We start from the raw sequence: 25,686 nt of genomic DNA, 5'->3' as shown, positions 1-25,686 counted from the left end.
ATATTTAAGCAAGCTCAAACCCAGCCCCACAGTATTACATATTTAAGCAAGCTCAAACCCAGTCCCACAGTATTATATATTTAAGCAAGCTCAAACCCAGTCCCACAGTATTATATATTTAAGCAAGCTCAAACCTAGTCCCACAGTATTATATATTTAAGCAAGCTCAAACCTAGTCCCACAGTATTATATATTTAAGCAAGCTCAAACCCAGTCCCACAGTATTATTTATTTAAGCAAGCTCAAACCCAGCCCCACAGTATTATATATTTAAGCAAGCTCAAACCCAGTCCCACAGTATTATATATTTAAGCAAGCTCAAACCCAGTCCCACAGTATTACATATTTAAGCAAGCTCAAACCCAGTCCCACAGTATTACATATTTAAGCAAGCTCAAAACCCAGTCCCACAGTATTACATATTTAAGCAAGCTCAAACCCAGTCCCACAGTATTACATATTTAAGCAAGCTCAAAACCCAGTCCCACAGTATTACATATTTAAGCAAGCTCAAACCCAGTCCCACAGTATTACATATTTAAGCAAGCTCAAACCCAGTCCCACAGTATTACATATTTAAGCAAGCTCAAACCCAGTCCCACAGTATTACATATTTAAGCAAGCTCAAAACCCAGTCCCACAGTATTACATATTTAAGCAAGCTCAAACCCAGTCCCACAGTATTACATATTTAAGCAAGCTCAAACCCAGTCCCACAGTATTACATATTTAAGCAAGCTCAAAACCCAGTCCCACAGTATTACATATTTAAGCAAGCTCAAAACCCAGTCCCACAGTATTACATATTTAAGCAAGCTCAAACCCAGTCCCACAGTATTATATATTTAAGCAAGCTCAAACCCAGTCCCACAGTATTACATATTTAAGCAAGCTCAAACCCAGTCCCACAGTATTACATATTTAAGCAAGCTCAAAACCCAGTCCCACAGTATTACATATTTAAGCAAGCTCAAACCCAGTCCCACAGTATTACATATTTAAGCAAGCTCAAAACCCAGTCCCACAGTATTACATATTTAAGCAAGCTCAAACCCAGTCCCACAGTATTACATATTTAAGCAAGCTCAAACCCAGTCCCACAGTATTACATATTTAAGCAAGCTCAAACCCAGTCCCACAGTATTATATATTTAAGCAAGCTCAAACCCAGTCCCACAGTATTACATATTTAAGCAAGCTCAAAACCCAGTCCCACAGTATTACATATTTAAGCAAGCTCAAACCCAGCCCCACAGTATTATATATTTAAGCAAGCTCAAACCCAGTCCCACAGTATTACATATTTAAGCAAGCTCAAACCCAGTCCCACAGTATTACATATTTAAGCAAGCTCAAACCCAGTCCCACAGTATTATATATTTAAGCAAGCTCAAACCCAGTCCCACAGTATTACATATTTAAGCAAGCTCAAAACCCAGTCCCACAGTATTACATATTTAAGCAAGCTCAAAACCCAGTATTACATATTTAAGCAAGCTCAAAACCCAGTCCCACAGTATTACATATTTAAGCAAGCTCAAACTCAGCCCCACAGTATTATATATTTAAGCAAGCTCAAACCCAGCCCCACAGTATTATATATTTAAGCAAGCTCAAAACCCAGTCCCACAGTATTATATATTTAAGCAAGCTCAAAACCCAGTCCCACAGTATTACATATTTAAGCAAGCTCAAACCCAGTCCCACAGTATTACATATTTAAGCAAGCTCAAACCCAGTCCCACAGTATTACATATTTAAGCAAGCTCAAACCCAGTCCCACAGTATTACATATTTAAGCAAGCTCAAACCCAGTCCCACAGTATTACATATTTAAGCAAGCTCAAACCCAGTCCCACAGTATTACATATTTAAGCAAGCTCAAAACCCAGTCCCACAGTATTACATATTTAAGCAAGCTCAAACCCAGTCCCACAGTATTACATATTTAAGCAAGCTCAAACCCAGTCCCACAGTATTACATATTTAAGCAAGCTCAAACCCAGTCACACAGTATTACATATTTAAGCAAGCTCAAACCCAGTCCCACAGTATTACATATTTAAGCAAGCTCAAACCCAGTCCCACAGTATTACATATTTAAGCAAGCTCAAACCCAGCCCCACAGTATTACATATTTAAGCAAGCTCAAACCCAGTCCCACAGTATTATATATTTAAGCAAGCTCAAACCCAGTCCCACAGTATTATATATTTAAGCAAGCTCAAACCTAGTCCCACAGTATTATATATTTAAGCAAGCTCAAACCTAGTCCCACAGTATTATATATTTAAGCAAGCTCAAACCCAGTCCCACAGTATTATATATTTAAGCAAGCTCAAACCTAGTCCCACAGTATTATATATTTAAGCAAGCTCAAACCCAGTCCCACAGTATTATATATTTAAGCAAGCTCAAACCTAGTCCCACAGTATTACATATTTAAGCAAGCTCAAACCCAGTCCCACAGTATTACATATTTAAGCAAGCTCAAACCCAGTCCCACAGTATTATATATTTAAGCAAGCTCAAACCCAGTCCCACAGTATTATATATTTAAGCAAGCTCAAACCCAGTCCCACAGTATTACATATTTAAGCAAGCTCAAACCCAGCCCCACAGTATTACATATTTAAGCAAGCTCAAACCCAGTCCCACAGTATTATATATTTAAGCCAGCTCAAACCCAGTCCCACAGTATTACATATTTAAGCAAGCTCAAACCCAGTACCACAGTATTATATATTTAAGCAAGCTCAAACCTAGTCCCACAGTATTATATATTTAAGCAAGCTCAAACCTAGTCCCACAGTATTATATATTTAAGCAAGCTCAAACCTAGTCCCACAGTATTATATATTTAAGCCAGCTCAAACCCAGTCCCACAGTATTATATATTTAAGCCAGCTCAAACCTAGTCCCACAGTATTATATATTTAAGCAAGCTCAAACCTAGTCCCACAGTATTATATATTTAAGCAAGCTCAAACCCAGTCCCACAGTATTATATATTTAAGCAAGCTCAAACCCAGTCCCACAGTATTATATATTTAAGCAAGCTCAAACCCAGCCCCACAGTATCATATATTTAAGCAAGCTCAAACCCAGCCCCACAGTATTACTGTATATATTTAAGCAAGCTCAAAACCCAGTCCCACAGTATTACATATTTAAGCAAGCTCAAACCTAGTCCCACAGTATTATATATTTAAGCAAGCTCAAACCTAGTCCCACAGTATTATATATTTAAGCAAGCTCAAACCTAGTCCCACAGTATTATATATTTAAGCAAGCTCAAACCCAGTCCCACAGTATTATATATTTAAGCAAGCTCAAACCCAGTCCCACAGTATTATATATTTAAGCAAGCTCAAACCCAGCCCCACAGTATCATATATTTAAGCAAGCTCAAACCCAGCCCCACAGTATTACTGTATATATTTAAGCAAGCTCAAAACCCAGTCCCACAGTATTACATATTTAAGCAAGCTCAAACCCAGCCCCACAGTATTATATATTTAAGCAAGCTCAAAACCCAGTCCCACAGTATTACATATTTAAGCAAGCTCAAACCCAGTCCCACAGTATTATATATTTAAGCAAGCTCAAACCCAGTCCCACAGTATTATATATTTAAGCAAGCTCAAACCCATTCCCACAGTATTATATATTTAAGCAAGCTCAAACCCAGCCCCACAGTATTATATATTTAAGCAAGCTCAAAACCCAGTCACACAGTATTATATATTTAAGCAAGCTCAAACCCAGCCCCACAGTATTACATATATAAGCAAGCTCAAACCTAGTCCCACAGTATTACATATTTAAGCAAGCTCAAACCCAGTCCCACAGTATTACATATTTAAGCAAGCTCAAACCCAGTCCCACAGTATTATATATTTAAGCAAGCTCAAAACCCAGCCCCACAGTATTATATATTTAAGCAAGCTCAAACCCAGTCCCACAGTATTATATATTTAAGCAAGCTCAAACCCAGCCCCACAGTATTATATATTTAAGCAAGCTCAAACCCAGTCCCACAGTATTATATATTTAAGCAAGCTCAAACCCAGCCCCACAGTATTATATATTTAAGCAAGCTCAAACCCAGTCCCACAGTATTACATATTTAAGCAAGCTCAAACCCAGTCCCACAGTATTACATATTTAAGCAAGCTCAAACCCAGTCCCACAGTATTATATATTTAAGCAAGCTCAAACCCAGTCCCACAGTATTACATATTTAAGCAAGCTCAAACCCAGTCCCACAGTATTACATATTTAAGCAAGCTCAAAACCCAGTCCCACAGTATTACATATTTAAGCAAGCTCAAACCCAGTCCCACAGTATTACATATTTAAGCAAGCTCAAAACCCAGTCCCACAGTATTACATATTTAAGCAAGCTCAAACCCAGTCCCACAGTATTACATATTTAAGCAAGCTCAAACCCAGTCCCACAGTATTACACATTTAAGCAAGCTCAAACCCAGTCCCACAGTATTATATATTTAAGCAAGCTCAAACCCAGTCCCACAGTATTACATATTTAAGGAAGCTCAAAACCCAGTCCCACAGTATTATATATTTAAGCAAGCTCAAACCCAGCCCCACAGTATTATATATTTAAGCAAGCTCAAACCCAGTCCCACAGTATTACATATTTAAGCAAGCTCAAACCCAGTCCCACAGTATTGCATATTTAAGCAAGCTCAAACCCAGTCCCACAGTATTATATATTTAAGCAAGCTCAAACCCAGTCCCACAGTATTACATATTTAAGCAAGCTCAAAACCCAGTCCCACAGTATTACATATTTAAGCAAGCTCAAAACCCAGTCCCACAGTATTACATATTTAAGCAAGCTCAAACCCAGCCCCACAGTATTATATATTTAAGCAAGCTCAAACCCAGCCCCACAGTATTATATATTTAAGCAAGCTCAAAACCCAGTCCCACAGTATTATATATTTAAGCAAGCTCAAAACCCAGTCCCACAGTATTACATATTTAAGCAAGCTCAAACCCAGTCCCACAGTATTACATATTTAAGCAAGCTCAAACCCAGTCCCACAGTATTACATATTTAAGCAAGCTCAAACCCAGTCCCACAGTATTACATATTTAAGCAAGCTCAAACCCAGTCCCACAGTATTACATATTTAAGCAAGCTCAAACCCAGTCCCACAGTATTACATATTTAAGCAAGCTCAAACCCAGTCCCACAGTATTACATATTTAAGCAAGCTCAAACCCAGTCCCACAGTATTACATATTTAAGCAAGCTCAAAACCCAGTCCCACAGTATTACATATTTAAGCAAGCTCAAACCCAGTCCCACAGTATTACATATTTAAGCAAGCTCAAACCCAGTCCCACAGTATTACATATTTAAGCAAGCTCAAACCCAGTCACACAGTATTACATATTTAAGCAAGCTCAAACCCAGTCCCACAGTATTACATATTTAAGCAAGCTCAAACCCAGTCCCACAGTATTACATATTTAAGCAAGCTCAAACCCAGCCCCACAGTATTACATATTTAAGCAAGCTCAAACCCAGTCCCACAGTATTATATATTTAAGCAAGCTCAAACCCAGTCCCACAGTATTATATATTTAAGCAAGCTCAAACCTAGTCCCACAGTATTATATATTTAAGCAATCTCAAACCTAGTCCGACAGTATTATATATTTAAGCAAGCTCAAACCCAGTCCCACAGTATTATATATTTAAGCAAGCTCAAACCTAGTCCCACAGTATTATATATTTAAGCAAGCTCAAACCCAGTCCCACAGTATTATATATTTAAGCAAGCTCAAACCTAGTCCCACAGTATTACATATTTAAGCAAGCTCAAACCCAGTCCCACAGTATTACATATTTAAGCAAGCTCAAACCCAGTCCCACAGTATTACATATTTAAGCAAGCTCAAACCCAGTCCCACAGTATTACATATTTAAGCAAGCTCAAACCCAGTCCCACAGTATTACATATTTAAACAAGCTCAAACCCAGTCCCACAGTATTACATATTTAAGCAAGCTCAAAACCCAGTCCCACAGTATTACATATTTAAGCAAGCTCAAACCCAGTCCCACAGTATTACATATTTAAGCAAGCTCAAACCCAGTCCCACAGTATTACATATTTAAGCAAGCTCAAACCCAGTCACACAGTATTACATATTTAAGCAAGCTCAAACCCAGTCCCACAGTATTACATATTTAAGCAAGCTCAAACCCAGTCCCACAGTATTACATATTTAAGCAAGCTAAAACCCAGCCCCACAGTATTACATATTTAAGCAAGCTCAAACCCAGTCCCACAGTATTATATATTTAAGCAAGCTCAAACCCAGTCCCACAGTATTATATATTTAAGCAAGCTCAAACCTAGTCCCACAGTATTATATATTTAAGCAATCTCAAACCTAGTCCGACAGTATTATATATTTAAGCAAGCTCAAACCCAGTCCCACAGTATTATATATTTAAGCAAGCTCAAACCTAGTCCCACAGTATTATATATTTAAGCAAGCTCAAACCCAGTCCCACAGTATTATATATTTAAGCAAGCTCAAACCTAGTCCCACAGTATTACATATTTAAGCAAGCTCAAACCCAGTCCCACAGTATTACATATTTAAGCAAGCTCAAACCCAGTCCCACAGTATTATATATTTAAGCAAGCTCAAACCCAGTCCCACAGTATTATATATTTAAGCAAGCTCAAACCCAGTCCCACAGTATTACATATTTAAGCAAGCTCAAACCCAGCCCCACAGTATTACATATTTAAGCAAGCTCAAACCCAGTCCCACAGTATTATATATTTAAGCCAGCTCAAACCCAGTCCCACAGTATTACATATTTAAGCAAGCTCAAACCCAGTACCACAGTATTATATATTTAAGCAAGCTCAAACCTAGTCCCACAGTATTATATATTTAAGCAAGCTCAAACCTAGTCCCACAGTATTATATATTTAAGCAAGCTCAAACCTAGTCCCACAGTATTATATATTTAAGCCAGCTCAAACCCAGTCCCACAGTATTATATATTTAAGCCAGCTCAAACCTAGTCCCACAGTATTATATATTTAAGCAAGCTCAAACCTAGTCCCACAGTATTATATATTTAAGCAAGCTCAAACCCAGTCCCACAGTATTATATATTTAAGCAAGCTCAAACCCAGTCCCACAGTATTATATATTTAAGCAAGCTCAAACCCAGCCCCACAGTATCATATATTTAAGCAAGCTCAAACCCAGCCCCACAGTATTACTGTATATATTTAAGCAAGCTCAAAACCCAGTCCCACAGTATTACATATTTAAGCAAGCTCAAACCTAGTCCCACAGTATTATATATTTAAGCAAGCTCAAACCTAGTCCCACAGTATTATATATTTAAGCAAGCTCAAACCTAGTCCCACAGTATTATATATTTAAGCAAGCTCAAACCCAGTCCCACAGTATTATATATTTAAGCAAGCTCAAACCCAGTCCCACAGTATTATATATTTAAGCAAGCTCAAACCCAGCCCCACAGTATCATATATTTAAGCAAGCTCAAACCCAGCCCCACAGTATTACTGTATATATTTAAGCAAGCTCAAAACCCAGTCCCACAGTATTACATATTTAAGCAAGCTCAAACCCAGCCCCACAGTATTATATATTTAAGCAAGCTCAAAACCCAGTCCCACAGTATTACATATTTAAGCAAGCTCAAACCCAGTCCCACAGTATTATATATTTAAGCAAGCTCAAACCCAGTCCCACAGTATTATATATTTAAGCAAGCTCAAACCCATTCCCACAGTATTATATATTTAAGCAAGCTCAAACCCAGCCCCACAGTATTATATATTTAAGCAAGCTCAAAACCCAGTCACACAGTATTATATATTTAAGCAAGCTCAAACCCAGCCCCACAGTATTACATATATAAGCAAGCTCAAACCTAGTCCCACAGTATTACATATTTAAGCAAGCTCAAACCCAGTCCCACAGTATTACATATTTAAGCAAGCTCAAACCCAGTCCCACAGTATTATATATTTAAGCAAGCTCAAAACCCAGCCCCACAGTATTATATATTTAAGCAAGCTCAAACCCAGTCCCACAGTATTATATATTTAAGCAAGCTCAAACCCAGCCCCACAGTATTATATATTTAAGCAAGCTCAAACCCAGTCCCACAGTATTATATATTTAAGCAAGCTCAAACCCAGCCCCACAGTATTATATATTTAAGCAAGCTCAAACCCAGTCCCACAGTATTACATATTTAAGCAAGCTCAAACCCAGTCCCACAGTATTACATATTTAAGCAAGCTCAAACCCAGTCCCACAGTATTATATATTTAAGCAAGCTCAAACCCAGTCCCACAGTATTACATATTTAAGCAAGCTCAAACCCAGTCCCACAGTATTACATATTTAAGCAAGCTCAAAACCCAGTCCCACAGTATTACATATTTAAGCAAGCTCAAACCCAGTCCCACAGTATTACATATTTAAGCAAGCTCAAAACCCAGTCCCACAGTATTACATATTTAAGCAAGCTCAAACCCAGTCCCACAGTATTACATATTTAAGCAAGCTCAAACCCAGTCCCACAGTATTACACATTTAAGCAAGCTCAAACCCAGTCCCACAGTATTATATATTTAAGCAAGCTCAAACCCAGTCCCACAGTATTACATATTTAAGGAAGCTCAAAACCCAGTCCCACAGTATTATATATTTAAGCAAGCTCAAACCCAGCCCCACAGTATTATATATTTAAGCAAGCTCAAACCCAGTCCCACAGTATTACATATTTAAGCAAGCTCAAACCCAGTCCCACAGTATTGCATATTTAAGCAAGCTCAAACCCAGTCCCACAGTATTATATATTTAAGCAAGCTCAAACCCAGTCCCACAGTATTACATATTTAAGCAAGCTCAAAACCCAGTCCCACAGTATTACATATTTAAGCAAGCTCAAAACCCAGTCCCACAGTATTACATATTTAAGCAAGCTCAAACCCAGCCCCACAGTATTATATATTTAAGCAAGCTCAAACCCAGCCCCACAGTATTATATATTTAAGCAAGCTCAAAACCCAGTCCCACAGTATTATATATTTAAGCAAGCTCAAAACCCAGTCCCACAGTATTACATATTTAAGCAAGCTCAAACCCAGTCCCACAGTATTACATATTTAAGCAAGCTCAAACCCAGTCCCACAGTATTACATATTTAAGCAAGCTCAAACCCAGTCCCACAGTATTACATATTTAAGCAAGCTCAAACCCAGTCCCACAGTATTACATATTTAAGCAAGCTCAAACCCAGTCCCACAGTATTACATATTTAAGCAAGCTCAAACCCAGTCCCACAGTATTACATATTTAAGCAAGCTCAAACCCAGTCCCACAGTATTACATATTTAAGCAAGCTCAAAACCCAGTCCCACAGTATTACATATTTAAGCAAGCTCAAACCCAGTCCCACAGTATTACATATTTAAGCAAGCTCAAACCCAGTCCCACAGTATTACATATTTAAGCAAGCTCAAACCCAGTCACACAGTATTACATATTTAAGCAAGCTCAAACCCAGTCCCACAGTATTACATATTTAAGCAAGCTCAAACCCAGTCCCACAGTATTACATATTTAAGCAAGCTCAAACCCAGCCCCACAGTATTACATATTTAAGCAAGCTCAAACCCAGTCCCACAGTATTATATATTTAAGCAAGCTCAAACCCAGTCCCACAGTATTATATATTTAAGCAAGCTCAAACCTAGTCCCACAGTATTATATATTTAAGCAATCTCAAACCTAGTCCGACAGTATTATATATTTAAGCAAGCTCAAACCCAGTCCCACAGTATTATATATTTAAGCAAGCTCAAACCTAGTCCCACAGTATTATATATTTAAGCAAGCTCAAACCCAGTCCCACAGTATTATATATTTAAGCAAGCTCAAACCTAGTCCCACAGTATTACATATTTAAGCAAGCTCAAACCCAGTCCCACAGTATTACATATTTAAGCAAGCTCAAACCCAGTCCCACAGTATTACATATTTAAGCAAGCTCAAACCCAGTCCCACAGTATTACATATTTAAGCAAGCTCAAACCCAGTCCCACAGTATTACATATTTAAACAAGCTCAAACCCAGTCCCACAGTATTACATATTTAAGCAAGCTCAAAACCCAGTCCCACAGTATTACATATTTAAGCAAGCTCAAACCCAGTCCCACAGTATTACATATTTAAGCAAGCTCAAACCCAGTCCCACAGTATTACATATTTAAGCAAGCTCAAACCCAGTCACACAGTATTACATATTTAAGCAAGCTCAAACCCAGTCCCACAGTATTACATATTTAAGCAAGCTCAAACCCAGTCCCACAGTATTACATATTTAAGCAAGCTAAAACCCAGCCCCACAGTATTACATATTTAAGCAAGCTCAAACCCAGTCCCACAGTATTATATATTTAAGCAAGCTCAAACCCAGTCCCACAGTATTATATATTTAAGCAAGCTCAAACCTAGTCCCACAGTATTATATATTTAAGCAATCTCAAACCTAGTCCGACAGTATTATATATTTAAGCAAGCTCAAACCCAGTCCCACAGTATTATATATTTAAGCAAGCTCAAACCTAGTCCCACAGTATTATATATTTAAGCAAGCTCAAACCCAGTCCCACAGTATTATATATTTAAGCAAGCTCAAACCTAGTCCCACAGTATTACATATTTAAGCAAGCTCAAACCCAGTCCCACAGTATTACATATTTAAGCAAGCTCAAACCCAGTCCCACAGTATTATATATTTAAGCAAGCTCAAACCCAGTCCCACAGTATTATATATTTAAGCAAGCTCAAACCCAGTCCCACAGTATTACATATTTAAGCAAGCTCAAACCCAGCCCCACAGTATTACTGTATATATTTAAGCAAGCTCAAAACCCAGTCCCACAGTATTACATATTTAAGCAAGCTCAAACCCAGTCCCACAGTATTACATATTTAAGCAAGCTCAAACCCAGTCCCACAGTATTACATATTTAAGCAAGCTCAAACCCAGCCCCACAGTATTACATATTTAAGCAAGCTCAAACCCAGTCCCACAGTATTATATTTTTAAGCCAGCTCAAACCCAGTCCCACAGTATTACATATTTAAGCAAGCTCAAACCCAGTCCCACAGTATTATATATTTAAGCAAGCTCAAACCTAGTCCCACAGTATTATATATTTAAGCAAGCTCAAACCTAGTCCCACAGTATTATATATTTAAGCAAGCTCAAACCTAGTCCCACAGTATTATATATTTAAGCCAGCTCAAACCCAGTCCCACAGTATTATATATTTAAGCAAGCTCAAACCTAGTCCCACAGTATTATATATTTAAGCAAACTCAAACCCAGCCCCACAGTATTACATATTTAAGCAAGCTCAAACCCAGTCCCACAGTATTATATATTTAAGCAAGCTCAAACCCAGTCCCACAGTATTATATATTTAAGCAAGCTCAAACCTTGTCCCACAGTATTACATATTTAAGCAAGCTCAAACCCAGTCCCACAGTATTACATATTTAAGCAAGCTCAAAACCAGTCCCACAGTATTACATATTTAAGCAAGCTCAAACCCAGTCCCACAGTATTATATATTTAAGCAAGCTCAAACCCAGTCCCACAGTATTATATATTTAAGCAAGCTCAAACCCAGTCCCACAGTATTATATATTTAAGCAAGCTCAAACCCAGTCCCACAGTATTATATATTTAAGCAAGCTCAAACCCAGCCCCACAGTATTATATATTTAAGCAAGCTCAAACCCAGCCCCACAGTATTACTGTATATATTTAAGCAAGCTCAAAACCCAGTCCCACAGTATTACATATTTAAGCAAGCTCAAACCCAGTCCCACAGTATTACATATTTAAGCAAGCTCAAAACCCAGTCCCACAGTATTATATATTTAAGCAAGCTCAAACCCAGTCCCACAGTATTATATATTTAAGCAAGCTCAAACCCAGCCCCACAGTATTACTGTATATATTTAAGCAAGCTCAAAACCCAGTCCCACAGTATTACATATTTAAGCAAGCTCAAACCCAGTCCCACAGTATTACATATTTAAGCAAGCTCAAAACCCAGTCCCACAGTATTATATATTTAAGCAAGCTCAAAACCCAGTCCCACAGTATTATATATTTAAGCAAGCTCAAACCTAGTCCCACAGTATTATATATTTAAGCAAGCTCAAACCCAGTACCACAGTATTACATATTTAAGCAAGCTCAAACCCAGTCCCACAGTATTACATATTTAAGCAAGCTCAAACCCAGTCCCACAGTATTACATATTTAAGCAAGCTCAAACCCAGTCCCACAGTATTATATATTTAAGCAAGCTCAAAACCCAGTCCCACAGTATTATATATTTAAGCAAGCTCAAACCTAGTCCCACAGTATTATATATTTAAGCAAGCTCAAACCCAGTACCACAGTATTACATATTTAAGCAAGCTCAAACCCAGTCCCACAGTATTACATATTTAAGCAAGCTCAAACCCAGTCCCACAGTATTACATATTTAAGCAAGCTCAAACCCAGTCCCACAGTATTACATATTTAAGCAAGCTCAAACCCAGCCCCACAGTATTATATATTTTGCATATTGGATGCACATTGAGGCTTCTTTGTTTACTGCTATAAATACAGTAGCTCACAGAATTAACGATGTTTATTTACACGTGCGATAAAGTATATTGTCATTTGTCGTAATTTAAGTGAATACGTAATATTTACACATGTATTGTGCTTTTTGTTTTATATATATTTATGTGTGTGTGTGTATATATATATAGGCCATGTCTGTACATACTGTGCTATATGTATGCACACACAGCTTATACTCCTTGTTTTTCCATCCCTATACACCAATAGGGACCACATAGTATCCACACACACTTTTAGTTATGCTACTAACTCTCACATTTCCACACCCACCCACACCATTTATATCCGCTCCCACTCCACACACACCTTTTGTAAAGCACTGTATATACTGTGGGCTCTCCATTCATGTTAATTCACACTGATACACATACACACTCTTTCATCACTTGCTTTCAGGAACCTTTTGACACCTCCAGCCATAAAACACATCCACACCGGGGGAAGGACCAGCACAGATAACATTCCAATAGACACTGTTTATAGTATAGCTTTTGCTTGCTTCATTCATTGTAACATCGCCGGAAGAAGAGATCAGTGTATCTCGAAAGCTCGCACAAATAAAAGCATTTCGTTAGCCACAGAACGGTATCATCTATTTATTTTTTGATTATTGAAGCTCGGCTAACACGGTACTGATACCTCTACATGTATATATATATATATATATATATATATATATATATATATATATATATATATATATATATTATATATATATACAGCTAAACCCCGTTATAACGCGCCTCGCTATACCGCGATTCGGTTATAACGCGGTTTTCCCATGGCTCCCGTTTAAAAAAAAAAAAAAAAAAAATTTTTTACATTTTTAAAAAAAATTTTTTTTTTTGCACACTGCACACACTCACTGCACACACACTGCTCATTGCTCACACTGCACACTGCACACACACTGCACACTGCTCACACTGCACACACTGACACACTACACACACACTGCACACTGCACACTGCACACTGCACACACACTGCTCATTGCACACACTGACACTGCACACACACTGCACACTACACACACACTGCTCATTGCTCACACTGCACACACACTGCTCACACTGACACACACTGCACACTGCACACACACTGCACACTGCACACACACTGCTCATTGCTCACACTGCACACACCTCACACTGCACACACACTGACACACTGCTCATTGCTCACACTGCACACACACTGCTCACTGCTCACACTGCACACACACTGCTCACACACTGCTCACACTGACACACACTGCTCATTGCTCACACTGCACACACTGACACACTGCACACACACTGCTCACACTGACACACACTGCACACTGCACACACACTGCTCATTGCTCACACTGCACACACTGACACACTGCTCATTGCTCACACTGCACACACACTGCTCACACTGACACACACTGCTCATTGCTCACACTGACACACTGCTCACACTGCACATTGCTCACACTGACACACTGCTCACACTGCACACACACTGACACACACTGCACACTGCACACACACTGCTCATTGCTCACACTGCACACACTGACACACTGCTCATTGCTCACACTGCACACACACTGCTCACACTGACACACACTGCTCATTGCTCACACTGCACACACTGCACACACACTGACACACACTGACACACTGCTCACACTGCACACACACTGCTCATTGCTCACACTGCACACACTGACACACTGCTCATTGCTCACACTGCACACACTGACACACTGCTCCACACACACACACACACACACACACACACACACACACACACACACACACACACACACTACACTTATACATAAATCAGCCTTACCTTACCTTGGGGATGATTTTTGAGGCATGTGGCTGCAAGGTGGGGGTGGTGCTGCGGTGGAGGGGGATGATGGCTGCTGCGGGGGCCCCCGATGCTGCGGGGGCTGGTGGGATGGCCCGGTGCAGCGCGGGGGGGCATGGGGGTGGGGGAGGGCAGGACGACCCTGCGCTACGGCAGGGCCAGGGGGCCCTGTATTGCGGCGCGAGGGCCCTGTGCTGCGGCGGGGGGAGCCGGACCGGAGGGGAATCCCCCCTCCCATCTCCTGTCACGCGGTGGCAGGGGGAGCCGGACCGGAGGGGAATCCCCCCTCCCATCTCCTGTCACGCGGTGGCAGGGGGAGCCGGACCGGAGGGGAATCCCCCCTCCCATCTCCTGTCACGCGGTGGCAGGGGAAGCGGAAGCCGGAGGGGAATCCCCCCTCCCATCTCCTGTCACGCGGTGGCAGGGGGAACCGGACCGGAGGGGAATCCCCCCTCCCATCTCCTGTCACGCGGTGGCAGGGGGAACCGGACCGGAGGGGAATCCCCCCTCCCATCTCCTGTCACGCGGTGGCAGGGGGAGCCGGAACCGGAGGGGAATCCCCCCTCCCATCTCCTGTCACGCGGTGGCAGGGGGAGCCGGACCGGAGGGGAATCCCCCCTCCCATCTCCTGTCACGCGGTGGCAGGGGGAACCGGACCGGAGGGGAATCCCCCCTCCCATCTCCTGTCACGCGGTGGCAGGGGGAGCCGGAACCGGAGGGGAATCCCCCCTCCCATCTCCTGTCACGCGGTGGCAGGGGGAGCCGGAACCGGAGGGGAATCCCCCCTCCCATCTCCTGTCACGCGGTGGCAGGGGGAAGCCGGGACCGCGGGTAAAAACACTGATGCGGCGGCCATTTTTTTTTTTTTAAATTAGCGCGACCCCGTTAGTAACGCGGTGGTCTCGGGGTGGACCCCGAGGACCGCGTTATAACGGGGTTTAGCTGTATTATGTATGCTATGAATTTGTAAGATATACATTTCTTGTTAAACAAGCACAGAGCTTTGCACCTTTGTGACAATGTGATTGTTTTTATTTTCCGTATAAAAATGTTGCAATTTTAATACACTGAACTGTGGTGAAAACGTATAAAAATGTTGCAATTTTAATACACTGAACTGTGGTGAAAACTTGAAGTTCAAATCCCACTTAACATAAATAAAATAGTGATACCAACATACTGTAAGTGACAAGTGTAATAGTGATAAATATAGTAGGATAGGTCACAAACAATATAACCGTAGGGGGTAGTACAGCTCTGATGAAAAATACTTTTTCCAATCGAGTACAAGCACAGGATATGGAGCGCAAATACTCCCCAGTGTATGCAAAGGGAAAAAGGGAATACAGTGCAACCGTGGAGTATTTGTGCTCTGCATATCCTGTGCTGGAATTGTAATACACAGTATGACACTGTGCGATAGTCTGATCTTTGTGTGGGTCTATTCTCAGTGCATACACAATACAGGTACAGTATGACAGAACAATGTTTAGAAAGTTAATATCTCCCTGGAATGAGCTGGTACAGCTGCAGCCGCCGGTTTAAGACCACTTGCCTTGGAAAATCTGTGGCTATCTCGCAGTAACTCGTGAGTAACTCCAGAGCAGGCTGTAAGGGCCCATCAGATTAACACAGTGGGGGTCCGTGTGTTTGAATGGGACTCGCAGCCTGGTAGGATTCACACAGCGTGAGTCCCATTCCAATGCAGGGACCCCGCTGTGTTAATCCGATGGGCCATTAGTCTGGCTGCAGAAATGTCGCAGTGTGCTGCAGAAATGTCGCAGTGTTACTGCGAGATAGTAATAGCTTTTACATGGCAAATGGCCTAAAACCGGCAGCAGCTGTAGTTTCATTTGTGTATTTGCAGCATAGGGAGATAAGGGACATAAACAAAGCTGCCACTAGGTGGCAGAGGCGTGTGTATGGCTACTTTCCATACCTTCACTTACAATGCATTTAACAGATTATTTAGAACCTAAAAAGCACTATAAATATATAATAACAATATCTTCCCGTTGTTAGGGTTTCTCGACACTAATAAGAGAGTGGCCTGGAGACCTTTACAATAATAAAACAATTGTTCAAGCGGTTTTGGGTCATCTGAACAGAGATCCACAGAACGGAACATTGTTAAGATCTCTGGCAGAACTGTAAGTACATTTTTCTTTACATGTTATACCATTCACAGTATATTGAATTACTTTTTCTACAGTGATATTGTAATTTCCATTTTCTGCTACATCCCCTGTGACCACACACAACAGTGGGCATTTGGTGCCTCCCAGCTGGAGTTAGGACAACGCTAAATTTGAGGCATATATCTTCATTCCCTATATTTGTGGTCAGTTGTTGCACAGTGCTGTGAGGAGGTGAGTTAAGACTTGACTTGAGTTCCTACTTTTAGTCAGGTGTCAGCAGCAACTTTGGGCTACTCTCAGAGTAGTAACTTTCTGGAGCAACATCTTATAGTCCCCCAAAGTTGTGATCTGGGAGAAAGCTCTTTGGTGATCAGAGGTCTGGTGCAAGGCCAGGAGAATGTAGATGTCTTCCAGATTCGGGGGAATTCTTCCAGATTCAGGAGTGAACATGGACCAATCAGAACGGGCGTACATAGTTGCATAGTAGATGAGGTTGCAAAAAGACATACTGTATAGTGGCGAGAAAAAGTTTGTGAACCCTAATGATAATTATAGAAATGTCATAGCCTACCATTGGCATACTTGCAGCAGTAACATCAATAAGGCAAAGTCTTTGTTTTTATATTTTATATACACATTTTTTTGCTTTTTAATATTGTATTCATCACCCATTGTTCTATTATATATGTACTGATATTGCTAACTCTTCCAATCTAAAGGCATTTATATTCATGATGCTTTGCACCTCTCTATATTTTTCTTTTGGAGGTTAGTCTGAAACACGTTTTGAGTTTATTGGTGGTTTTATCTTGTTTTTAATTGTAATAAATACACAATAGTGTACTAACAGTTTGGTTCTGTGTTTTCCAGACACACGTACGATCAGCGTTACGACAAAGCCCTGGAAATTTATTTGACTCTCCGGCACAAGGATGTATTCCAGCTTATACACAGACACAACCTTTTCAGCTCCATCAGGGACAAGATTGTTTTACTCATGGACTTTGATACAGAGGTATGTTGTTTTGTTTGGTATATCAAAAGATTCCATAGGTTTGAGAAAAAAGCCAAAAATATACAATCGTGTACTAAATATTGTGTAATAAAGACACATTTGCCCATGTAGTGCTTTAGAAGTGCAGACCAATAACTATTTTGTAATGGGTGACCAGATACCATAGAGCAGCGCTGCGCAATCTTTTCTACTCGCGCCCCCCCCCCCCCCTCCTGCTTCCCTCCCTCCTCGCGCCCCCCTCCCCCCCTCTCTTACATTCTCTTCGGCTCCCGGTGTCACGTGCAATGCCAACGTGACGTCACATGACCACGCGGCGTCATTTGATGCCGCTTTGCTATGGCGACGCGACGCTGAAGAGAAGTTAAATGAAGTTGCAGAGGCCTCACGTGATCCCCCAGCATTAATTTAAATGCCTTGGGGGAAGAGCGCGGGGCCTCTGCAATCGCCTGCACCTCCCCCCCAGTTTGTGCACCGCTGCCATAGAGTATTGAGTAAAAACTACAAATAACGTTGGGGCCTAAGTACCAAGATCATATTTAAAATGTTTGTGCATCAATATTTAAGTGTTAAAAAGTAATACAAACCTTCATAAATTGTGTATCGTATGTATAAATGTTCTTATTTGACTTCATACAGATGTAGCCAGAATTACTGTTTTCAGTGATGCAATCGCGCACTCTGCCGTGATGTGGACCAGCGGCCGTGCTGATTGCAGCACCACAAACAGAAAGTGGCCCGGGTGGATTAACTCTGCGGGTTTCCATGCTTCTGAATGGAACCCCGCAGCGTGAATCCTCTAGACCCATCAAGCTGAACAATGGGAAGGAGCTGCGCAGAGCTGAGAGGGTAAGAAGTAGTCAGAAGCAGCTTTCGGTCTGTCAAGATAGGTAAAAAAGAGAAGGTAGATCACTGCCAAAAAGGAGAGCAAAGGGCTGGGGCAAAAAATAACAATTATTTATTAGGCATATGAGCCAAAAGGACAAACACACGATTTAAAACTCTGACGCGTTTCCCGCCGTGGAGGCGCTTTATCAAGCCCCTTGATGACGTAGATGCCCGAATATGGATATCTACATCAGGAGGGGAATACTATAGGACCATATATGGTCATCCATGTCATCAAGGGATTTGGACAGGACATTAAACACTGTCAACCCCCTTGATGACGTAGATGAATAAAAATAGTCTTATAGTACTCCCCCTCATGATGTAGATATCCATATTTGGGCATATACATCATCAAACAAAAACCCACAGTGAAACATTATCCAATGATAATGGGGGAAAAATAAGGGGAAAAATAAACTCCTTCCAAGCTGCAAATAACGACAGTCGGATTACTCTAGTTCCAGCACTCCCTGACTCAGAGAAGATCGAATACGGGTATATGCCAACACAGTAAGTCATTTAATATACGCACAAGATAACTTGGAATAATGCGGCGCAAACTACAGACACAACAAATCTGACAAGCACTGTGGGAAGCGTGAAAATACACAGGGACAAGGAGTGGGATGAACACAGGACAAGGAGAGTGGGAATAACACAAAAAGGGGGATAGGGGGAGGTTAATCAGGGGGGCAACATTTTGGGGGGATACCCCTTCCTCAGGCCCGTTCCCTCAGGTCTAAAAAGACCACAAGGTACTTCCCTTGACCCAGAGACTCCTGCCACCAGAGTAGCACTCAAAACACACCAAAAGATGCAACTGAAAGCTTTAAATGAGCACAGTCCTGAGTACACCAGAGTATATGCAGTAAGCAAAAAAGCGAATCAAACCATCCGGTTCAATGAGTCTCTCTCCTTTCTCTGGTAGGCTGCAGATTTTTACACCATATATATATATTATATATATATATATAGTTATAGTTAGTGTGTGAAAATCTATAAGATAAAGGAGACTTTTGATTTACATCCTTTGATCAAATAATGCCAAGCCTGCTAACCTCGTCAAGGTAAGTCTCTATATCATCATCATCATCATCATCATCAAAGGAAGTAAACCAAAAGTCTCCTTTATCTTATAGATTTTCACACCATATATATATATACAGCAAGGACCCCGCTTCTCGGCGCTTCACTTTTCAGCAATCCGCCGATACGGCGGCACCGAGAAGGGGGCCGCCATCTTTGATTCTCAGTCGCGCATGCGCAGAACGGGTGGTTGTGCCCGGCGCGCATGCGCAGACCGGTGTCTGCTGCGCGCGCAGACCATAGACTGCGCATGCGCAGAATGGCGAAAACGCCGTTCTGTTTATGCACAGAACTGAAAATCGCCGGATCCGCTTTCCGCCGATTTTCACTATACGCAGGGCCCCTGGAACGGAACCCGCCGTATACCCGGGGCCCTGCTGTATATCCCCATTTATTGCTATCCCAAAGGAAGAAGCGCAGGGATTCACTTTCTGTTCTTTAAATTAAATGCCTGGGGATCAGATGAGGTGCCTGCAACTTCACTTACCGGGATTCAGGGGCTCGTGTGATGCGTCACGTCGCATGACCCAGTGGAGTCATTTCACGCCGGTTGCCATGGTGATGCGGCAATGTGACGTCACAAGACCCCGGCAAAAGAGGTAACTGGCGCGCGAGCATGGGGGGGAGCAGGCAAAGGGGGCGCAGCTCAAATAGTTTGCAAACTCTTGGTTTAGTCTACCTATACCAGTGGTTTCCACACACACACATTCAAACACAATCAAACATACACATATATTGAAATGATGTATCCCTACCTATTCTGCTGAGAACTGTACAAATCTATGATTGGTAATTACAGGACACAGTTATTCTAGCAATTTTATTTGGGTACTCCCTAGAAAACTTGTATCTGGGACCTTTACTGGTGTTTTCTGTTTGGATTGCATTTAGTTGTCTCATGATTTTACTTTTACATTGGATGGAGTTCTTGCATTGAGTGATGCTTTGTATTCGTAATATACATATTGTAGACTCCTACTAGGGATTTGTACTGTAAATGCAATTAGCTTCTAATGCAGATGTAACTAAACATACATTCAAAATACTGTCGTATGAAGTTTGCTTTCAGCATAGTTTAGTGCCACACTTTTTATGTTTAGGGACTTTTATTTATAATTGATAAAAAAATAAATAATAATAATGTAACTGTTGTTTGGATTATGATAATACCATGAGGTGTTCAACTTTAGTAATACCACCAGGCTATTAGGTAAGATCAAGTTAAGAGCTAGAAATTTGAAATTGTAATTTTTATTAATCATTATCATTTAGTTAGACACAAATGGCGATATTGTTTTTCAACCCGTTTTTGGGGCTATTTGTAGAAATGATATAATATAAGAACAAAAGCATAAGCAGTACTGCTCCAGGACACATTTGCTGCTTGCATTTTAAATCAAATAGTTCACCTTTTTTCAGATCAAAATATTTAATTTATATTTCTGCATGATATTATGGCAATGTCTTTTTCTGCATACAGCAACACAACGTTCCTTACAAATCCATCAATATCCATTCTCTGTATTGTCTTTTTCAGAAAGCAGTTGACATGCTTTTGGACAACGAGGACAAAATTGCTGTAGGTATCTTCTCTCATTATAAAGGCATTTCCCCCAATTCATTGAAATTGTCGCATTTGTATGTCACATACTGTATAAGGTATGTTATGACCTGCTTACCAATATGAGTGACTATGTCAAGTTTATAGGTGCTTCTGCAGATTCCAAGCTTAATTACTTACTTCTGTATGAGTACTATCCATTATTCTACCTGCACAGTAAAACACCATTGGCTCATTATCACTCAGAAACATTAAGAGCCGAGATGTCAAACTCCAAGGGCTGAAACCAGCAAGATTAAGGGGGGGGGGGGAGGTGGCCTATTTTAATAGAAACATAGTAACTTTTAGCAGTGAAACACCCTTATACATATTTCTATGTGACTGCTAATGCTAACAATCAGTTAGCCTCACAGACAATGAGTCAGAATTGACAGGACAGTATCCGTGACATGGGTCATATCCTTGAATTAGACTATATGCAGTGCCACATAAAAGTGGTTCCTTATTATTTATCCCATAGCACTGGTGCAGGGCACCTTTCACAAGTCATTCTGTCTACAGCTTTTAAAATATATATTTTTGGGGACATTGATTCCATGCTATAATCCAATGATTATTGTTTTCACTTCTGTCTTTGTAGATTGATAAAGTTGTGGAAGAGTTGAAAGAAAGATCTGAACTTCAGCATGTGGTAAATATATTCACCTATGTACTGTAGATTCTACTGCATTCAATTTGCAGGAATACGCAAATGCTGGTCTCTAGTACACTTACTGTACCCGAGGTACAGGCCACCATATGGGGTGCCGGTATCTCCTGCAAGTTTAAATCTCTCGCGTCACAGCCTACGTGACCGGGTCATTTAAACAGCCTCATGATACGCGGCCTGTACCTCGGGAAGCAGGGGGTCCCCGGACCTGAAATGAATGCGGTTGAGCTCCGGAGACCCTCTGGCTTCAATACTGCGTGCTAAAGATAATAATACAAATAATAATACAAATAGTGATATCTGCTGTAAGAGCTGTGTGGGGAGACACAGAGCGATTTCTCTGCACAGCTATTAGACTGGTTGCAGCCCAGTAGGATTAATGCTGGAGGAGTCCCATTCAGAAGCAGGGACCTCCACTGCATTAATCACTTCAGGGCAGCCGGCATGACTGGGCTTGTGGGCGTGGGGGAAGCTGCGATGGGGCCGCGGTCGGACTCTGTTCATCAGCTTCTTCCCTTGCGCCGACAAATGTAACATAAATAGTAGTGCATCTGTACATATACACACGTATAGTTTTTTTTTAACATTTTATTGTGAAGGGTGCTGTTTTACATTGACATGGGACCCTGGACATTTCAAAATCCTTGCTTCATGTCATAAGCTGCATTTTCTGATTTCAGATACACAAGAGTCTTCTTGAGTCTGATGATAACCACAATGCTGCAGTATAGAATAAAGTCTCTAGATGTCACTCACATTCCACCCATAGATGTTGAGCCAGTTCAAGGACTATAAATTACTCACAATCAGTGGACATCCTTGGTTTTGGTCCAGTCATGTCCTTTGGTTATATACATCTAACAGTGTGTGTTGGAATTAAAATATACAGTACATATGCAAACAATGTTATTTACATACAATACTGATACACTGCAGGGAGAATAGACGTAAACAGTGAATTGAAGATGATATTTGTTCAAGTAATTTACTATCTTATATTAAAGCAGTAATCCCACCTTTTTAATGTTTTATAGAATTCGAACTGGGAGGTGCTCCAAAACTAAACTGCGTTATTTTTTAGCTCTGGACACTTGCCCATTTAGTTGTTGTTGTTCCTTCTTGGACATTTAAAGATGGCCACTATGGTCATCCAGTAGGTAACCACCCAGTTGACATTGCGGCTTCCTATTGGGCTAAGAAGCTCCCTTGAGTGACGGGGGGGAGAGGGGAAAGGCCTGTGATCTGCCCAATCTTTAGCTCAAACCTTGGACTCTCCCCCAGGGTACTTAAGGGGCTGCACATGTAAATTTAGTCAGATGTCTTTCCCCTGAGAGAGACTGGTCACACAGGAGAGTGTGCACAGGGCTCTGGCCACCTTCCATCCCCTCCCTTAGGGGGAGTGGGAGTGCGGACGACACCTCCTACTCCACCAGGGAGTAGGGGAAAAGTTAGGACCAACCCTTGGGCTCAAGCCTGAGGCTTGGAAGATAAGTGAATCAGTTAAGGACTGTATCCTGTGAGTTGGCAGAATAAAGCTGTTCTTGTTTTATAAAATATACTCCTGCCTGAGAATGTAATCTACCAGGGGGAGTATCAGAGGGTTCTCCTGTAGGGATTGTCTCCAGCTCTCCTGGAGTCTGCACGAGATGGAGGCGCTGAACCACCAAGAGAAGAGCTAAACATCACCCCAAAAGCCTGTCCTGTCTTCCCCATACCACTGGCAGAAAGCTCAGCATCCTGTAAACCAGCAGGTACCCAGCACTACACACTCTGTAATAGGCAGGTCTCTCAGGGGGTGGGGGAAACAACCTGTTACATTTGGAGATGCTGCCGAGATGCTCAACAAGCCAAAGAAAGAGAAAGAAGGTACTCTTTCAAGCTAAGTGCAAAGAAGGATGGGGGGGTCAGGTGAAGTGTCCAGGGCACTCTTGTCTACCATAGCAAGGGACCAACTTCCCCGCCAGGGAGCTGCAGCCTGTGCTGGCACTTATGAGGTAATCTGTGCTGAAGCAACATGCTATCTGTTCTGTTTCATTGTCACCCTAAGGACTGATATGTAGGATGTCTGGAGGGGGTGTTTTGGTTGCCTGGGACCCAGAAACCTTTGGAAACGGACTATATTATCACGGTCAACGGGGTGGCGTTAAGTTATTGATGGGTAGTGTCCGATGGAGGAGGATCATGAAAGTCAGAGTTGTCAGAACCTCCGTTTGAGGAACTACGAGAATGCTAGTAGCAGCTTGGAGCAAAGGGAGCCCCAGTGTACTTTAATTGAACTGTCAACGTGTGCAGCGCACTGGAGGGTGTCCATCCTACAACCTCTGCAGTGTGGGTTGGAACGGTTTCCCGCCAAAATGAGAGGACCGCGTGGAAGAGTTTGCAAGTTGCAAGCTTTTCTTTGCAAAAGTTGTGCAGGGCTTAGCGCGAAGCTAAGCCACACCCTGCGAAGTGAGTGGCTCGGCGCGAAAGCAGGAGCCAAGCCCACCTACAGTGAGGGGTTTGGTGCAAAAGCCGAGGCCACACCTTTCTTCATTGTGCCAGTGCTCCTCATTCCACCAGGGGTAGGAGGCAATAATCAATCAAAGAGACTGTCATCACTTAGGCTTGGTCCCCACTGGCTATTGCAGTGCTCGCTGTGGCGGGCGCTGCGGGGACAAGAGCCGCCTCTCAAAGGGGCTGGGGCCGCCGCGCTTCACGGTGCGTTTTTCAGACTCACATTAAAATTGTGGTTAGACCGAGTGACAGAGCGCTAGGCCACACCCCCCAGCGGGTCATCCAATGAGGGCGAACCTGCCGGGTGATGTCATGGCCGCGCCCCTGTCAGTCCCCAGTCTCGCCCCCCCCCCCCCCTGTCTTTCCCCCTGCAGCTCTCTGCAGACCAGGGAATTCGGCTGCACTTGCCGCCAGCCTCGCAGGCGCGCGTGCAGCACAGGCACTGGGGCCGTAGCTTTAGGGTGGAGCCAGTTGCGAGCTACCGCACCCTCAGTTCCTTGTGGTGAGCAAGCAGAGAAAAGCTATACTCACTACATTGCTGTACTTTATACTGCCAACTTTACATCACTATGTCTGGGCGTATTGTGTCACAGTATCGGCTACCAGGAGGCTTCCCTACTGGGACTTCCCCCGGTGGAGAGGCGAGCGTGACGTCAAGGTGCCCATGGTGTGGAACCCAACATCTGATGCCTGCGGTGATGCTGCCTGCTTCCCCCAATCTAAGAAAAGAGGCGGCTTTCCTGCGGAGAACTACGACCTGGAATGTGACCTCAGGAGCGGACGGTTCAGGGGACCAGTGTGTGTCTATTCCCAAATCTACCATTGAAGACTTACCGGGTAATGTGACCGCCTGGGAGGAGGCTGGTGGAGCAGGAGCGGGACCACTACCTGCCGATCGCCGCGCGTGAGAGCGAGGTGTCCCGGCGCTCTCCCCCTGAGGGCGTGTCCCACCCGACAACCGACAACGACAGCTGTAGAGGGCGATCATCCATAGTGATGCTCCGGCCTGAGCATTACTCTAGCGTGGCTGCGAACGAAGAGCCTACCTGCCCGCCCGAGCAACAGCTGTGTCCTGCCCGGATGAAGTCACTACAAGCGGCAATGTATCCAGAACAGTGGAGGAGCGCCAAAGCCGTGGCGGCTCTCAAAGAGACTGCGTTGAATGTGTCTGATCCCGATCGA

The 25,686-nt window shown here is 42.3% G+C and overlaps 1 protein-coding gene across 2 annotated transcripts in view; it reads left to right on the top strand.

Annotated features, from left to right (window-relative positions):
- Positions 1–25,686, top strand: part of VPS41 (VPS41 subunit of HOPS complex) — a 297,906-nt gene that overhangs the window by 208,948 nt on the left and 63,272 nt on the right. For both annotated transcript variants that reach the window (XM_075586656.1, XM_075586657.1), the window contains 4 exons: positions 16,637–16,764; positions 17,623–17,767; positions 21,279–21,320; positions 21,943–21,993. In XM_075586656.1, the coding sequence (XP_075442771.1) occupies positions 16,637–16,764; positions 17,623–17,767; positions 21,279–21,320; positions 21,943–21,993 (366 nt within the window). The remainder of the gene's footprint in view (positions 1–16,636; positions 16,765–17,622; positions 17,768–21,278; positions 21,321–21,942; positions 21,994–25,686) is intronic.

This window comes from Ascaphus truei, chromosome 2, assembly GCF_040206685.1.
Source record: "Ascaphus truei isolate aAscTru1 chromosome 2, aAscTru1.hap1, whole genome shotgun sequence".
Lineage (NCBI taxonomy): Eukaryota > Metazoa > Chordata > Amphibia > Anura > Ascaphidae > Ascaphus > Ascaphus truei.
Note: the sequence above shows the minus strand (reverse complement) of the source record. Positions and strands in the feature narration are given on the sequence as shown.